The sequence below is a fragment of the Salmo trutta genome, chromosome 27 (genome assembly GCF_901001165.1).
Source record: "Salmo trutta chromosome 27, fSalTru1.1, whole genome shotgun sequence".
Lineage (NCBI taxonomy): Eukaryota > Metazoa > Chordata > Actinopteri > Salmoniformes > Salmonidae > Salmo > Salmo trutta.
The window spans coordinates 42,525,177-42,542,516 of record NC_042983.1 but is presented as its reverse complement, the minus strand read 5'-3'; the positions used below and the strand labels follow the sequence as shown (position 1 = coordinate 42,542,516).

The 17,340-nt window shown below is 42.6% G+C and overlaps 1 protein-coding gene across 9 annotated transcripts in view; it reads right to left on the bottom strand.

Annotated features, from left to right (window-relative positions):
- Window positions 1-1,168: 1,168 nt before the first annotated feature.
- The window catches only part of LOC115165038 (nucleotide-binding oligomerization domain-containing protein 1), a 28,123-nt gene continuing 11,951 nt past the window's right edge, over window positions 1,169-17,340 (bottom strand). For 8 of the 9 annotated variants that reach the window (XM_029718059.1, XM_029718062.1, XM_029718063.1 and 5 more), the window contains 5 exons: window positions 12,945-13,028; window positions 10,900-10,983; window positions 10,671-10,754; window positions 10,288-10,371; window positions 1,169-1,361 (listed from right to left, as the gene is read on the bottom strand). In XM_029718059.1, coding sequence (XP_029573919.1) covers window positions 1,292-1,361; window positions 10,288-10,371; window positions 10,671-10,754; window positions 10,900-10,983; window positions 12,945-13,028 — 406 coding nt within the window. In that variant the 3' untranslated portion in view covers window positions 1,169-1,291. The remainder of the gene's footprint in view (window positions 1,362-10,287; window positions 10,372-10,670; window positions 10,755-10,899; window positions 10,984-12,944; window positions 13,029-17,340) is intronic. The other variant, XM_029718060.1, reaches the window with a different exon arrangement.

Sequence of the window (17,340 nt, the reverse complement as noted above, 5' to 3'; positions counted from 1 at the left end):
TCTGGATAAACTCAGAGATGTAGCAAGAGCCATACATTTAGAATAAACTAAGACTGTATTACTTTCCCACAATCATTATAAAGTATTGTCTATACTGTAGACACTACAGTTTTGTAGTTTTAAATTGAGATGTTTATTGAGAAAAATAAAGAGTCATAATTGCAATACTGTTCTTTAATTTTACCAAGTCAGTTAAGAACAAATTCCTATTTTCAATGACAGCCTACCAGGGAACAGTGGGGTTAACTGCCTTGTTCAGGGGCAGAACAACAGATTTGTACCTTGGTAGCTCAGGGATTTGAACTTGCAACCTTTCGGTTACTAGTCCAACACTCTAACCACAAGGCTACGCTGCCGCCCCATAGACATGTTTATCAAATAGACATATTTATTTGATACAAATCAAAAATAAAACTAATGTTTTCACTGGTGACCTGCATTAAATGGACATACAAATGTTTACCAGTACTACAACTTAATTACAAATAACATCACAAAATACAATACAACTTCACTATTACCTAAACAAGAACTATCAGTATACTAATAAAGTAATGTAGTTAAAAAAAGATAAAATATTTGCTCACAGATTGAAGAGTACGTGAAAGAGATCAGTGAAACCATACAGTATATCTGTATATCTATAGACTTATTTTTTGATGTGCTTTCTGTACAGTATGTTGTATTTGACAATAACTAATAGTTAAACAGTGTATTTATGGAAAGATGCAAGATTTATAATTCAACATTATTGATCAAATATATATTTTTAAAGATCTCTATCGAAATTGTGCTCTAAATTATGCAATGTTTTAATTGAAGAAAAAAAAACGTGTCATGTCAGACTCACGATATATCCAGTACATCTGAGTGATCAATAATTTATTTATTTTATTTTATTTTACCTTTATTTAACCAGGTAGGCAAGTTGAGAACAAGTTCTCATTTACAATTGCGACCTGGCCAAGATAAAGCAAAGCAGTTCGACAACATACAACAACACAGAGTTACACATGGAGTAAACAACATACAGTCAATAATACAGTAGAAAAATAAGTCTACATACAATGTGAGCAAATGAGGTGAGATAAGGGAGGTAAAGGCAAAATAGGCCATGGTGGCAAAGTAAACACAATATAGCAAGTAAAACACTGGAATGGTAGATTTGTAGTAGAAGAAAGTGCAAAGTAGAAATAGAAATAAAAAAAATAGATATTTTTTTTATGTCTATGTATATAGTTCTACTGTATGCATGTCCTGCATCAGCCACTGCTCCACCTACAGCTGTTGATCAGAAGACCATTCTGGTCTCGTTCTCAAACTCCTTCACTTCCTCGGCAGAAAGCAGGTTATCCTTCATGCTGTGGGGTAGAGCAACAACATCAAATAGTACTGAGACTGTTACCGTGTAATTAGGGGTTAAAACCAGCAAAGCTGAGTGGAACCCTACTGTATTTGTCATTATTATTATAATAATTATTAGTTATTATTAGGGTTCTTCTGTCAATTTAGTTAGGAAAAAAAATGGCAAATTCCCATGAGACGGTAAGGCCCAGGAGGTTTGTGATTTCGCATGACGGTAAAGGAACAAGGGCCACACCCTCTGATGCCACCTGGCCACATGGTGGCACTATAACAAGGGCCACACCCTCTGATGCCATGCCGCCTGGCCACATGGTGGCACTACAACAAGGGCCACACCCTCTGATGCCATTCCGCCTGGCCACATGGTGGCACTATAACAAGGGCCACACCCTCTGATGCCATGCCATCTGGCCACATGGTGGCACTATAACAAGGGCCACACCCTCTGATGCCATGCCATCTGGCCACATGGTGGCACTATAACAAGGGCCACACCCTCTGATGCCATGCCATCTGGCCACATGGTGGCACTATAACAAGGGCCACACCCTCTGATGCCATGCCATCTGGCCACATGGTGGCACTATAACAAGGGCCACACCCTCTGATGCCATGCCATCTGGCCACATGGTGGCACTATAACAAGGGCCACACCCTCTGATGCCATGCCATCTGGCCACATGGTGGCACTATAACAAGGGCCACACCCTCTGATGCCATGCCGCCTGGCCACATGGTGGCACTATAACAAGGGCCACACCCTCTGATGCCATGCCATCTGGCCACATGGTGGCACTATAACAAGGGCCACACCCTCTGATGCCATGCCATCTGGCCACATGGTGGCACTATAACAAGGGCCACACCCTCTGATGCCATGCCGCCTGGCCACATGGTGGCACTATAACAAGGGCCACACCCTCTGATGCCATGCCATCTGGCCACATGGTGGCACTATAACAAGGGCCACACCCTCTGATGCCATGCCATCTGGCCACATGGTGGCACTATAACAAGCGATTGAAAATGAAAACTTGAAAGGTTCTCTCTCTCTCCTCTCTCTCTCTCTCTCTCTCTCTCTCTCTCTCTCTCTCTCTCTCTCTCTCTCTCTCTCTCTCTCTCTCTCTCTCTCTCTCTCTCTCTCTCCTCTCTCTCTCTCTCTCCTCTCTCTCTCTCTCTCTCTCTCCTCTCTCTCTCTCTCTTTCTCTCAGTGAACCGGAAAATGATGAGTGGTCGAGGAGTGTGTCAATTCGTTAGTAGGCAAACGGAAAACGGTCTTCCCCTCCTCGATAGCCTCTTTTTGGCGAGGAAGCACAAGTGTATCCTAACTGACTCCTTCACAGAAGAGTTTTGAAATCTGCCAGACCCTCTTTGAATCAGCTGTTGCATTGTCATCGTCCACACACCTAAAAATTATTTAAAAAAAACTCCTATCCTTTTATCTATAAAATAAAGGTCTGGTTTTAATCATTTGGATGATGTTACGTTTGATGTTTCTATTACAATCCATGGAAAATATATTGAGGATAATAGATTTAAATGCAATTTTATATTTGTTATGATTATTTCTATCAACACTTGACGTTTTATGCAAATCAAAGGTTGTAAATAATTAGCATGTTTCTATGACAATCAATGACAAAGTTAGTTGCAAACAAGATATTTAAATGCATTTGTATATGATTTGATCTAAATAATGCATTTAAATCTCTTGATTACGAATTTAAAAAAAATAAAAAGATTAAAATGCAATTTTATATGATTTGTTTACTTCTATCAAATCAATACTTGACTTTATCTATCCGGGTCCAAAAACAAAAACATTCACTCTTGAAAGATCATTCATAGTAATCAGAGAGGAATGAAAATTGTCGTCAACGTTTAAATAGGCTAACGGCGAATATCTGTTGAATGTCTGATATACCTTGGTTGTCAGTAAATGTAGGTAATTATTATATATTTTTTTAAATATTACCGGTCACAAACGCTCTAGATAAACTGTAAACAGTCTAACCAGCTCTGCTAGGGCGAGTAATATGATCTGAATGAGATGTTCTCTCATTATGTGTCTACAAGTAGCTAGCAAGCTAGCCGACGTTAGCCAGTTAGCTTGGAAGCTTGACTGGCGTTGTGAGGAATGCTCGGATCACACAGGGGCGTCAGTTCAGCTAAACCTGGGGTACGGCAAAGTGGGTTGTGTAGAAATACTCCCAACAGTTGAAGCTCATTTACTGTAATTCTACACCATTTTAAAAACTCAAAAAAATGCTATTTGGAGAACAACAAAAACAAAACAAAATGTCCCTCAGACATTATCACCTCAATATTGGGTTTATATTAGGTTTGGCGTGTACGATGTCGAATGACGTCTACAATGTACTACTCAACCATCGTCATACATTGACTCATTTAGCCTACTTGTGAAAAAAGTGCACGTGGTAAAACATGAAATAGATGTATAACACACGGTATCAAGGCCCACTTCAAATACCGACATCAATGTGAAAGTAACCGGAGCGTCAAACAGCTGACTGTAAATGCAAACCATGCCAGAGAAATCCTACACATTGAAATAAAAAAGCCTTACATCAAAAGGACTTACTGAGGCAATCTTACAAACTTACAAAAGACTTACAATCGACAAGAACGCATGAAGCAAAAACAAACTCGACTAAGCAATTAAGAATACAAAAGGAAAATGTACACATTAAGCCCATGATTCAGCAGCGCTGAATGGACAGAGCCTTGGTACAGGTAGACATAGTGGAGCTCTGTGAGCTGAATGGACAGAGCCTTGGTACAGGTAGACATAGTGGAGGTCTGTGGGCTGAATGGACTGAGCCTCGGTACAGGTAGACATAGTGGAGCTCTGTGAGCTGAATGGACAGAGCCTTGGTACAGGTAGACATGGTGGAGCTCTGTGAGCTGAATGGACAGAGCCTTGGTACAGGTAAACATGGTGGAGCTCTGTGAGCTGAATGGACAGAGCCTCGGTACAGGTAGACATAGTGGAGCTCTGTGAGCTGAATGGACAGAGCCTTGGTACAGGTAGACATGGTGGAGCTCTGTGAGCTGAATGGACAGAGCCTTGGTACAGGTAGACATGGTGGAGCTCTGTGAGCTGAATGGACAGAGCCTTGGTACAGGTAGACATAGTGGAGCTCTGTGAGCTGAATGGACAGAGCCTTGGTACAGGTAGACATGGTGGAGCTCTGTGAGCTGAATGGACAGAGCCTCGGTACAGGTAGACATAGTGGAGCTCTGTGAGCTGAATGGACAGAGCCTTGGTACAGGTAGACATGGTGGAGCTCTGTGAGCTGAATGGACAGAGCCTTGGTACAGGTAGACATGGTGGAGCTCTGTGAGCTGAATGGACTGAGCCTCGGTACAGGTAAACATAGTGGAGCTCTGTGGGCTGAATGGACAGAGCCTTGGTACAGGTAGCCATGGTGGAGCTCTGTGAGCTGAATGGACAGAGCCTTGGTACAGGTAAACATAGTGGAGCTCTGTGGCGTGTGGCTGAATGGACAGAGCCTTGGTACAGGTAGACATAGTGGAGCTCTGTGGGCTGAATGGACAGAGCCTTGGTACCGGTAGACATAGTGGAGCTCTGTGGGCTGAAATGACTGAGCCTCGGTACAGGTAGACATAGTGGAGCTCTGTGGGCTGAATGGACTGAGCCTCGGTACAGGTAGACATAGTGGAGCTCTGTGAGCTGAATGGACAGAGCCTTGGTACAGGTAAACATAGTGGAGCTCTGTGGCGTGTGGCTGAATGGACAGAGCCTTGGTACAGGTAGACATAGTGGAGCTCTGTGGGCTGAATGGACTGAGCCTCGGTACAGGTAGACATAGTGGAGCTCTGTGGGCTGAATGGACAGAGCCTTGGTACAGGTAGACATAGTGGAGCTCTGTGGGCTGAATGGACAGAGCCTCGGTACAGGTAGACATAGTGGAGCTCTGTGAGCTGAATGGACAGAGCCTTGGTACAGGTAGACATGGTGGAGCTCTGTGAGCTGAATGGACAGAGCCTTGGTACAGGTAGACATGGTGGAGCTCTGTGAGCTGAATGGACTGAGCCTCGGTACAGGTAAACATAGTGGAGCTCTGTGGGCTGAATGGACAGAGCCTTGGTACAGGTAGCCATGGTGGAGCTCTGTGAGCTGAATGGACAGAGCCTTGGTACAGGTAAACATAGTGGAGCTCTGTGGCGTGTGGCTGAATGGACAGAGCCTTGGTACAGGTAGACATAGTGGAGCTCTGTGGGCTGAATGGACAGAGCCTTGGTACCGGTAGACATAGTGGAGCTCTGTGGGCTGAATGGACTGAGCCTCGGTACAGGTAGACATAGTGGAGCTCTGTGGGCTGAATGGACTGAGCCTCGGTACAGGTAGACATAGTGGAGCTCTGTGAGCTGAATGGACAGAGCCTTGGTACAGGTAAACATAGTGGAGCTCTGTGGCGTGTGGCTGAATGGACAGAGCCTTGGTACAGGTAGACATAGTGGAGCTCTGTGGGCTGAATGGACTGAGCCTCGGTACAGGTAGACATAGTGGAGCTCTGTGGGCTGAATGGACAGAGCCTTGGTACAGGTAGACATAGTGGAGCTCTGTGGGCTGAATGGACAGAGCCTCGGTACAGGTAGACATAGTGGAGCTCTGTGGGCTGAATGGACAGAGCCTTGATACAGGTTGACATAGTGGAGCTCTGTGGGCTGAATGGACAGAGCCTTGGTACAGGTAGACATGGTGGAGCTCTGTGAGCTGAATGGACAGAGCCTCGGTACAGGTAGACATAGTGGAGCTCTGTGGGCTGAATGGACAGAGCCTTGGTACAGGTAGACATAGTGGAGCTCTGTGAGCTGAATGGACAGAGCCTCGGTACAGGTAGACATAGTGGAGCTCTGTGGGCTGAATGGACAGAGCCTTGGTACAGGTAGACATAGTGGAGCTCTGTGGGCTGAATGGACAGAGCCTTGGTACAGGTAGACATAGTGGAGCTCTGTGGGCTGAATGGACAGAGCCTTGGTACAGGTAGACATAGTGGAGCTCTGTGGGCTGAATGGACAGAGCCTTGGTACAGGTAGACATAGTGGAGCTCTGTGGGCTGAATGGACAGAGCCTTGGTACAGGTAGACATAGTGGAGCTCTGTGGGCTGAATGGACAGAGCCTTGATACAGGTTGACATAGTGGAGCTCTGTGGGCTGAATGGACAGAGCCTCGGTACAGGTAGACATAGTGGAGCTCTGTGGGCTGAATGGACAGAGCCTCGGTACAGGTAAACATAGTGGAGCTCTGTGAGCTGAATGGACAGAGCCTTGGTACAGGTAAACATAGTGGAGCTCTGTGGGCTGAATGGACAGAGCCTCGGTACAGGTAGACATGGTGGAGCTCTGTGGGCTGAATGGACTGAGCCTCGGTACAGGTAGACATGGTGGAGCTCTGTGAGCTGAATGGACAGAGCCTTGGTACAGGTAGACATAGTGGAGCTCTGTGGGCTGAATGGACAGAGCCTTGGTACAGGTAAACATAGTGGAGCTCTGTGGGCTGAATGGACAGAGCCTCGGTACAGGTAGACATGGTGGAGCTCTGTGAGCTGAATGGACTGAGCCTCGGTACAGGTAAACATAGTGGAGCTCTGTGGGCTGAATGGACAGAGCCTCGGTACAGGTAAACATAGTGGAGCTCTGTGGGCTGAATGGACAGAGCCTTGGTACAGGTAAACATGGTGGAGCTCTGTGGGCTGAATGGACAGAGCCTTGGTACAGGTAGACATGGTGGAGCTCTGTGGGCTGAATGGACTGAGCCTCGGTACAGGTAAACATAGTGGAGCTCTGTGGGCTGAATGGACAGAGCCTTGGTACAGGTAGACATAGTGGAGCTCTGTGGGCTGAATGGACAGAGCCTTGGTACAGGTAGACATAGTGGAGCTCTGTGGGCTGAATGGACAGAGCCTCGGTACAGGTAAACATAGTGGAGCTCTGTGGGCTGAATGGACAGAGCCTTGGTACAGGTAGACATAGTGGAGCTCTGTGGGCTGAATGGACAGAGCCTTGGTACAGGTAGACATAGTGGAGCTCTGTGGGCTGAATGGACAGAGCCTCGGTACAGGTAAACATAGTGGAGCTCTGTGGGCTGAATGGACAGAGCCTTGATACAGGTTTTTTTGGGGGGCACAGTTGAGTAGCCTACAATGCTTATATAAAATCATAACTGGCACGCAGATCTTTAGAAATTGTGGGAACAATTGTAAATTGTCACTCAAATGAAAAAGGTTGCAGACCCCGTGATATAGTCTATATGAAGTCACCCTTGTGGAACAGCACATACAGTCCACTACGACAGTGTCATTGTCTCGTACTCTTCCTACCAAAGTTGTTGCTCTGCATTCAGAGATGTTCCTTATAAGGTGTGCACCCAGCATAGTTTTATATTTGCCTGTCTATTTGCATTATTCTCCAGGGAAGGGAAACATTCTGCGAATATTGAAGCATTATGCCAACAAGGTGGCTGTGAGAATATTGAAACATTTTGTATCAACAAAATGAGAATGCAAATGTATGTGTGCTACAGAAGGGTATATAAACTCAGCAAAAAAAGAAACGTCACTTTTTCAGTACCCTGTCTTTCAAAGATAATTCGTAAAAATCCAAATAACTTCACATATCTTCATTGTAAAGGGTTTAAACACTGTTTCCCAAACAATTAATGAACATGCACCTGTGGAACGGTCGTTAAGACACAAACAGCTTACAGACGGTAGGCAATTAAGGTCACAGTTATGAAGACTTAGGACACTAAAGAGGCCTTTCTACTGACTCTGAAAAACACCAAAAGAAAGATGCCCAGGGTCCCTGCTCATCTGCGTGAATGTGCCTTAGGCATGCTGCAAGGAGACATGAGGACTGCAGATGTGGCCAGGTCAATAAATTGCAATGTCCGTACTGTGAGACGCCTAAGACAGCGCTATAGGGAGACAGGATGATCAGCTGTCTGTCCTCGCAGTGGCAGACCACGTGTAACACCTGCACAGGATCGTTACATCCGAACATCACACCTGCGGGATAGGTACAGGATGGCAACAACAACTGACCTCAGTTGTTGACAGTGAGAGGACGTTTCTTTTTTTGCTGAGTTTAGTTCCGCTAGTACAGGACTGGTAAAGGCCCAGTGCACTACTTTTGCGTAAAAAAAAAAATATCCCCAAAATATTAGTATTTTTCTTCAGATTTTTTAAATTACTTTTTTTGAGGGGGTGCTGCAGCACCCTCAGCACCCCTACTCCCCGAGGCTATGTGTAGGAGGACTTCCGTGGTGTTTACATATTTGTAGGAATACATTCAAGTGTATTTTTTTGGCTTTTGGCAAATGCTTTCTAATGATCTAAAGTTGCATTGTTGCTACTGCCTGTAAACACACAGTCCAGTTCAAAGTGAAAGTTAGCAGGCCCAACTGCCTGTAAACACAGTCCAGTTCAAAGTGAAAGTTGGCAGGCCCAACTGCCTGTAAACACAGTCCAGTTCAAAGTGAAAGTTGGCAGGCCCAACTGCCTGTAAACGCAGTCCAGTTCAAAGTGAAAGTTGGCAGGCCCAACAGCCTGTAAACGCAGTCCAGTTCAAAGTGAAAGTTGGCACGTCCAACTGCCTGTAAACACAGTCCAGTTCAAAGTCAATGTTAGCAGGCCCATGTGGCAAATGACTTATTTGCATATAAGCCTACTGTAGCTCTGATTGGCTGTGGCTCACTGGTCTGCATAGACTCGGTCCTAGACGAGACAGATGTTTTTACTTGGTTTTATTGACTGCAGTGTCTGTTAATTGTCCAAACAGATGGCCGCTATCCCATAATATATCGCTATAGAATTTTCACAAATGCCTTACTATACGTCATTCCCAAACATTCTAAGAATGTATGAAAATGTGAAAATTACAATTTTTAAGTGTTCGCTTGTCAGAAAAGATAAAAAATTAAATCAAAGTTGTCCTATTCATCCTGGGGGTGTATATGAACAGATTTGAATAAGATTTTATTTTGCTAAAATGCTGCCAGTTCCACTTTAAGGAACACCATGAAGGATTTTCTACCATTTAGAATTTTGTGAAAATCTCTTAAAACATTTCTCCTCTGGTGCCGAATGACTGATCTGCACAAAACTTGATACATGGTATCTATGGACCAAACTCTTACAAGTAAAGTTTTTCCAGGATAGCATCTAAAACAAAATGGACGCTTACTGACCAATAAACATTTACGCGGGCGTGGTCTGGCACATAAATGCATGTATAACTCCGACACAGATATTCGTAACAATAATTGGTACATATGTTCCAGTCACTGTCAAGACTCTATCTACATTCAGATCGACCACAGGTGGCACCATAACAGACACGTTTAGAATTCTTGGTCCGTTTGACTAAGAGTGATGAAATTTGGCGCACATGCTCAGGGATACGAGTCTAGATAACCCGTAAAGTATGGTTAAGTTTGGCAACATGGCTACGCTGTTGGACAGGAAAAGTCATCCATGCAAGCCCATTGGCTCATAGCGGCCATTTTCTTTGATTAAGAATCCTGGAAAATATTGTGTTTGAAGATGTGCATCTATAGATGCTATATACCAAATTTAGTGCCGGTCGGTCCCTTGTTCTGTAGAAGAATACATTTTAAAGTAGTTAACATCATTAACAAAATAATCCAAAATATGTCAAAAGTGTATTTCATGATCTGTTTTATGTTCAGTTCTGATATTTGGCAAGCGTGGCAAGGAGTACAGAAGTAGCTCATTCTAGGGTGATGTGTCCTGATGGTGCAAAGTGGGCTCACACCTTGAACCCTGGCATTGCTGCTTGCAGCTATATTTATTTATGTTTTTTGTATTCAGAACAATGTCATGTATGCCTAACAAATGTAAAGGAAGTCTCACCACAACATTGTAATTGATGGGTTGTATTGAAGGGAACTGGCCAGTAGCCTGACTCCATTCACCGTCATCTTGTTGTTTATGAACCTGAGGAAACATAAATAAAGGGTTTCATTCCCATATCTCCATAGGACTGGAGGCAACCAATGAAAGCACATGGGGACAATTTAGAATATTTATGTTCCAGTACCTAATATCTAAGTTCAAGTGTGTATTTAAATTTGTTCCTCAAACTTATATAACTTTTGTTTTGTCCATCTTCTGAAACTATTGTTTTTTCACATTTGACAGCTTGGTTTACGCGCATGGTCGATTTAACTGTTGATACATTCTAGGATATGATTGACAGTTTGAAATGAGTTGAATGTGTGTAGGTTTCTTCTTACCAGAGTTGATGTATTGTTGTACTGGACCTTATTACTTCAGCAAAATCTGCTGCATTATCGTCTGTCAACTCATTGTCATGCAACCTAATGAATCAGGGATTCAATGCGAAGACAATTTCACATAAATCCTTTTCAAGAATTCTCTCAGATCGTCTTTTCTCTACTCCACTTTTGGAGGATTTTAGTACTTTATTTGTTCGTATAGAAAAGGAAATGTGTATTTTCTTACCAGAGACTCTTGAGAACTGTGTTCTCTTTGAGTGCAGCAGCCAGACTTCTCCCTCCACTGAATGTTATTCCATTGGCGGCAAGGCTTTACGAGAATGAGAAATCAATTAATGTTCATATTTGTATTATTATTACTCAATCCAATTACCTTTGGCCAGACTACTAGTAGAGTACCATGAATTATTCAGATAGATGTCTATCTTTGCTATTACTATACACTTACCATGTCAAATACTCATAGCTACAGTGAGGTCCAAAATGATTGGCACCCTTGATAAAGTTGAGCAAAGAAGAGCTCTTTGGCCATGCATACTAATGGTGGATTTGGCATTGAAATAAGAACGCATAAGCAGAAAATAACCCCATACCTACTGTAAAATATGGTGGTGGTTCTTTAATGTTATGGGGCTATTTTGCTTCCGCTGGTCCTGGGGCCTTTGTTAAAGTCAACGGCATCATTAACTTTACCCAGAGAAAAGTTTCCTCTGCCAAGAGGCTTAAACTTGATCACAGCAAGACAATAACCCCAGTCACTAGTCAAAATCCACCAAGAAATTATTACCGTAATTTCCGGACTATAAGCCGCTACTTTTTTCCCAGGCTTTGAACCTCACGGCTTAAACAATGACGCGGCTAATATATGGATTTTTCCCACTTTCACACATTCTGTGACGTGCTCAGTTTTTTGGCGGCATGAAGCTTTCATTAGACCAATGAAATTGCCGAACGGGTTAAGGTCAAACAACTTTTTGGTTTACTGTTTAGATTAAATCGAGCGCTCTCAAACTTCCCATCATTCTGATTACGGTAGTCATTTTGTCACCCTGATTCCTGGGGGTACAACAAAGTATTTGCAGCCACTCGACATCAGTGTAAATCGTGCATTTAAGGTGGCGCTCCGTGTTCAGTGGGAGGTTTGGATGACAAGTGGGGAGAAATCCTTCACTAAAACGGGCCGCATGCGAAGAGCAACTTATGGTCAAGTCTGCCAGTGGGTCCTGACAGCGTGGAGCATTGTCAAAAAATCCACTATCATCAACGAGTTTCGAAAGGCTGGACTGCTGCGTGTTGAAGAGGGCTCAGCGGGGGATTTGCCTCCGGATGAAAGTGACGAGAGCGACAATGAAAACGATCCAATATTGGATGAAGCAATTCTGAGGCTATTCAACTCCGACACCGAAGGAGATGACATCAGTGGTTTCAGTGCACAGGAGGAGGAACATAGTGACCAATTACTTTCTTGGTAGGCTACTGTTTACTGCTAATTTTGTATTTTTTGTTACAAGCCGTGTTTCGTTAAAGCCTATTTATTTTTGTTACAAGCCGTGCTTCGTTAAAGCCTATTTATTTTTGTTACAAGCCGTGTTTCGTTAAAGCCTATTTATTTTTGTGGCCATCTCAGTCTTCGTACTTGAACCCCATTGAAAACCTGTGGTTTGAATTGAAGACGGCAGTCCAAAAGCACAGACAAAGAATATGAAAGATCTGGAAAGATTCTGTATGGAGGAATGGTCCAAGATCCCTTCCAATGTAATAAAACATTTTAGAAAAAGGCTCAGCACCATTACCCTCATAAGGTGAGGTATTGAAAGGTATTGAAAACATGGCTGTCAATCATTTTTACCACTATCTTTTTAAAATATTAAACAAAATCTCTTTCCCTGAGATGATTATTATAAAATAATATAATTTCCCTCCGCCAAAATAGCATACAATATAGTATTTAGAATATATAGTATATATATAGTATTTGTATGATTTATTTTATACAGTGTTTTTTGCTCATCTTCGTCAACGGTGCATCATTTTGGACCTGACTGTATGTCTAAAAATGTCACATCAGGGCTTATATTTATTGATCTTCTTGGTGATGAGAATTATTCCCCCCAAAAAAAGGACAATTTGAAGGTTTGTCTGAAAGCCATACGGACACATAATATTCAGTACATGATGTTGATTAGCTGAAAATGTAAAATGCAATCTATTAGACTTTTCATTCATTCATTTACAAACAGGATGGGATCCAAGTAAAAATGTTAATCTAACCTCACAGCTGACAAATTGGGATGGTTTCTTATGGCCTCTGCAAAGTGTTTAGCTCCTTCATCTCCAATTTTGTTACCCCACATGCTGTAGACGAGAATAAAGGCAAAAAAAGAAACAGGAATATGCATCAACTCTTTTAAAATCCCATACAGTGCATTCGGAAAGTATTCAGACTTTTGGGGGGGGAAATGTAGTATTTCATTATTCTTAAAAAAAAAAAAAATTTATATACATTTTGCAACAATTTCTAAAAAAAAACAGTTTTTGCTTTGTTATTATGGGGTATTATGTGTAGATTGAGGAGGGGAAAAAAACAACTGAATTCATTGTAGAATAAGTCTGTAATGTAATAAAATGTGTAAAAAGTCAAGGGGTCTGAATTCTTTCCGAAGGTACTGTAACTACGGGGTGAGCTTGCCCCTTATCAATAGAGTATTAGCATTTAAGCTGGAATCCGTACTTGGTGAAACCGCCACGTCCTTTGGGATATTAGAACAACAACAACAACAACGACAACGAGTTACGTCAAACAACGAACACTGGTTTTTCTTCTCTGAAATCCTTACTCGTGTGATAGAATACCAGAATAGGTACTGCAAAAATTGTTTTGCCACGCTGCCGGACGCTCCTCTCCTCCCTTTCAACTACAAAAATAAAAACAATAACAAAGGCGCTGCACTGTTTCATCTTATGAGGATTCCAGCTTTAACGATGGAATTGAGCTTTTTCACAATACCTTGTTAGAGCTGCAAATCAGCAGTTGAAACAATAATAAAGCCCGCCCCTGTTTTGGCAAAAAGTTGAGGGATGGGCATGGAGAAATGTAACCACTCTGAAGTTCATAGAGCTATGAATGCAAGGTCTAACCATCCATGACATCGACATGATAGTTATAACCATGTTATGAGACTATACAGGACTGACCATCCATGATATCAACATTATAGTTATAACCATGTTATGAGGCTATACAGGACTGACCATCCATGATATCAACATTATAGTTATAACCATGTTATGAGGCTATACAGGACTAACCATCCATGATATCAACATTATAGTTTTAACCATGTTATGAGGCTATACAGGACTGACCAGCCATGATATCAACATGATAGTTATAACCATGTTATGAGGCTATACAGGACTGACCATCCATGATATCAACATGATAGTTATAAAAATGTTATGAGGCTATACAGGACTGACCATCCATGAGATCAACATGATAGTTATAACCATGTTATGAGGCTATACAGGACTAACCATCCATGACATCAACATGATAGTTATAACCATGTTATGAGGCTATACAGGACTGACCATCCATGATATCAACATGATAGTTATAACCATGTTATGAGGCTATACAGGTCTAACCATCCATGATATCAACATTATAGTTATAACCATGTTATGAGGCTATACAGGACTGACCATCCATGATATCAACATTATAGTTATAACCATGTTATGAGGCTATACAGGACTGACCATCCATGACATCAACATGATAGTTATAACCATGTTATGAGGCTATACAGGACTGACCATCCATGATATCAACATGATTGATATAACCATGTTATGAGGCTGTGCAGTATTTGTTTACAATACCCTATGTTGACAAACAAGCTTATATTTTGGGTTCTGATGGGGAAGACAGTTGAACTAAGCTCATGAGGAAGTTATATTCTTCAACAATCAATAAGTAGGAATGTTTAGGAACTTCAAATTTTTTGATACAAAATAAATCTCATCCCCAAATCAGTATTTATAGGAATAGTAAATCTCATCCCCAAATCAGTATTTATAGGAATAGTAAATCTCATCCCCAAATCAGTATTTATAGGAATAGTAAATCTCACCCCCAAATCAGTATTTATAGGAATAGTAAATCTCACCCCCAAATCAGTATTTATAGGAATAATAAATCTCACCCCCAAATCAGTATTTAAAGGAATAGTAAATCTCACCCCCAAATCAGTATTTATAGGAATAGTAAATCTCACCCCCAAATCAGTATTTATAGGAATAATAAATCTCACCCCCAAATCAGTATTTAAAGGAATAGTAAATCTCACCCCCAAATCAGTATTTATAGGAATAGTAAATCTCACCCCCAAATCAGTATTTATAGGAATAGTAAATCTCACCCCCAAATCAGTATTTATAGGAATAGTACATCTCATCCCCAAATCAGTATTTATAGGAATAATACATCTCATCCCCAAATCAGTATTTATAGGAATAATAAATCTCATCCCCAAATCAGTATTTATAGGAATAGTAAATCTCATCCCCAAATCAGTATTTGGTCAGCGGTCAAACGACCTCCACTCATCACTGTCAAACGCTCCCTGAAACATTTCAACGAGCAAGCCTTTCTAATCGACCTGGCCCTGGTATCCTGGAAGGATATTGACCTCATCCCGTCAGTAGAGGATGCCTGGTTATTTTTTTTAAATGCCTTCCTCTCCATCTTAAATAAGCATGCCCCTTTCAAGAAATTTAGAACCAGGAACAGATATAGCCCTTGGTTCTCCCCAGACCTGACTGCCCTTAACCAACACAAAAATATCCTGTGGCGTTCTGCATTAGCATCGAACTGCCCCCGTGATATGCAACTTTTTAGGGAAGTTAGAAACCAATACACACAGGCAGTTAGAAACGCCAAGGCTAGCTTTTTCAAACAAAAATTTGCTTCGTGCAACTCCAACTCTAAAAAGTTCTGGGACATTGTAAAGTCCATGGAGAATAAGAACACCTCCTCCCAACTGCCCACTGCACTGAGGATAGGAAACTCTGTCACCACCGATAAGCCCACTATAATTGAGAATTTCAATAAGCATTTTTCTACGGCTGGCCATGCTTTCCACCTAACTACCCCTACTGCATTCAACAGCACTGCACCCCCCACAGCTACTCGCCCAAACCTCCCCCATTTCTCCTTCTCCCAAATCCATTCAGCTGATGTTCTGAAAGAGCTGCAAAATCTGGACCCCTACAAATCAGCTGGGCTTGACAATCTGGACCCTTTCTTTCTAAAATTATCTGCCGAAATTATTGCAACCCCTACTACTAGCCTGTTCAACCTCTCTTTCGTGTCGTCTGAGATTCCCATAGATTGGAAAGCAGCTGCTGTCATCCCCCTCTTCAAAGGAGGTGACACTCTTGACCCAAATTGCTACAGACCTATATCCATCCTACCCTGCCTTTCTAAGGTCTTCGAAAGCCAAGTCAACAAACAGATTACCGACTATTTCGAATCCCACCGCACCCTCTCCGCTATGCAATCTGGTTTCAGAGCTGGTCATGGGTGCACCTCAGCCACGCTCAAGGTCCTAAACGACATCGTAACTGCCATCGATAAGAAACAATACTGTGCTGCCGTATTCATTGACCTGGCCAAAGCTTTTGACTCTGTTAATCACCACATCCTCATCGGCAGACTTAGTAGCCTTGGTTTCTCAAACGATTGCGTCGCCTGGTTCACCAACTACTTCTCTGACAGAGTTCAGTGTGTCAAATCGGAGGGCCTACTGTCTGGACCTCTGGCAGTCTCCATGGGGGTACCACAGGGTTCAATTCTTGGGCCAACTCTTTTCTCTGTATACATAAATGATGTCGCTCTTGCTGCTGGTGAATCTCTGATCCACCTCTACGCAGACGACACCATTCTGTATACTTCTGGCCCTTCTTTGGACACTGTGTTAACAACCCTCCAGACGAGCTTCAATGCCATTCAACTCTCCTTCCGTGGCCTCCAACTGCTCCTAAACACAAGTAAAACTAAATGCATGCTCTTCAACCGATCGCTGCCTGCACCTGGCCGCCCATCCAGCATAACTTCTCTGGACGGTTCTAACTTAGAATTTGTGGACAACTACAAATACCTAGGTGTCTGGTTAGACTGTAAACCAATCCTCGACTTCGGCGATGTCATTTACAAAATAGCCTCCAATACCCTACTCAACAAGCTGGATGCAGTCTATCACAGTGCCATCCGTTTTGTCACCAAAGCCCCATATACAACCCACCACTGCGATCTGTATGCTCTCGTTGGCTGGCCTTCACTTCATAATCGTCGCCAAACACATTGGCTCCAGGTCATCTACAAGACCCTGCTAGGTAAAGTCCCCCCTTATCTCCGCTCACTGGTCACCATAGCAGCACCCACCTGTAGCACGCGCTCCAGCAGGTATATCTCTCTGGTCACCCCTAAAGCCAACTCCTCCTTTGGTCGTCTCTCCTTCCAGTTCTCTGCTGCCAACGACTGGAACAAACTACAAAAATCTCTGAAATTGGAAACACTTATCTCCCTCACTAGCTTTAAGCACCAGCTGTCAGAGCAGCTCACAGATCACTGCACCTGTACATAGCCCATCTATAATTT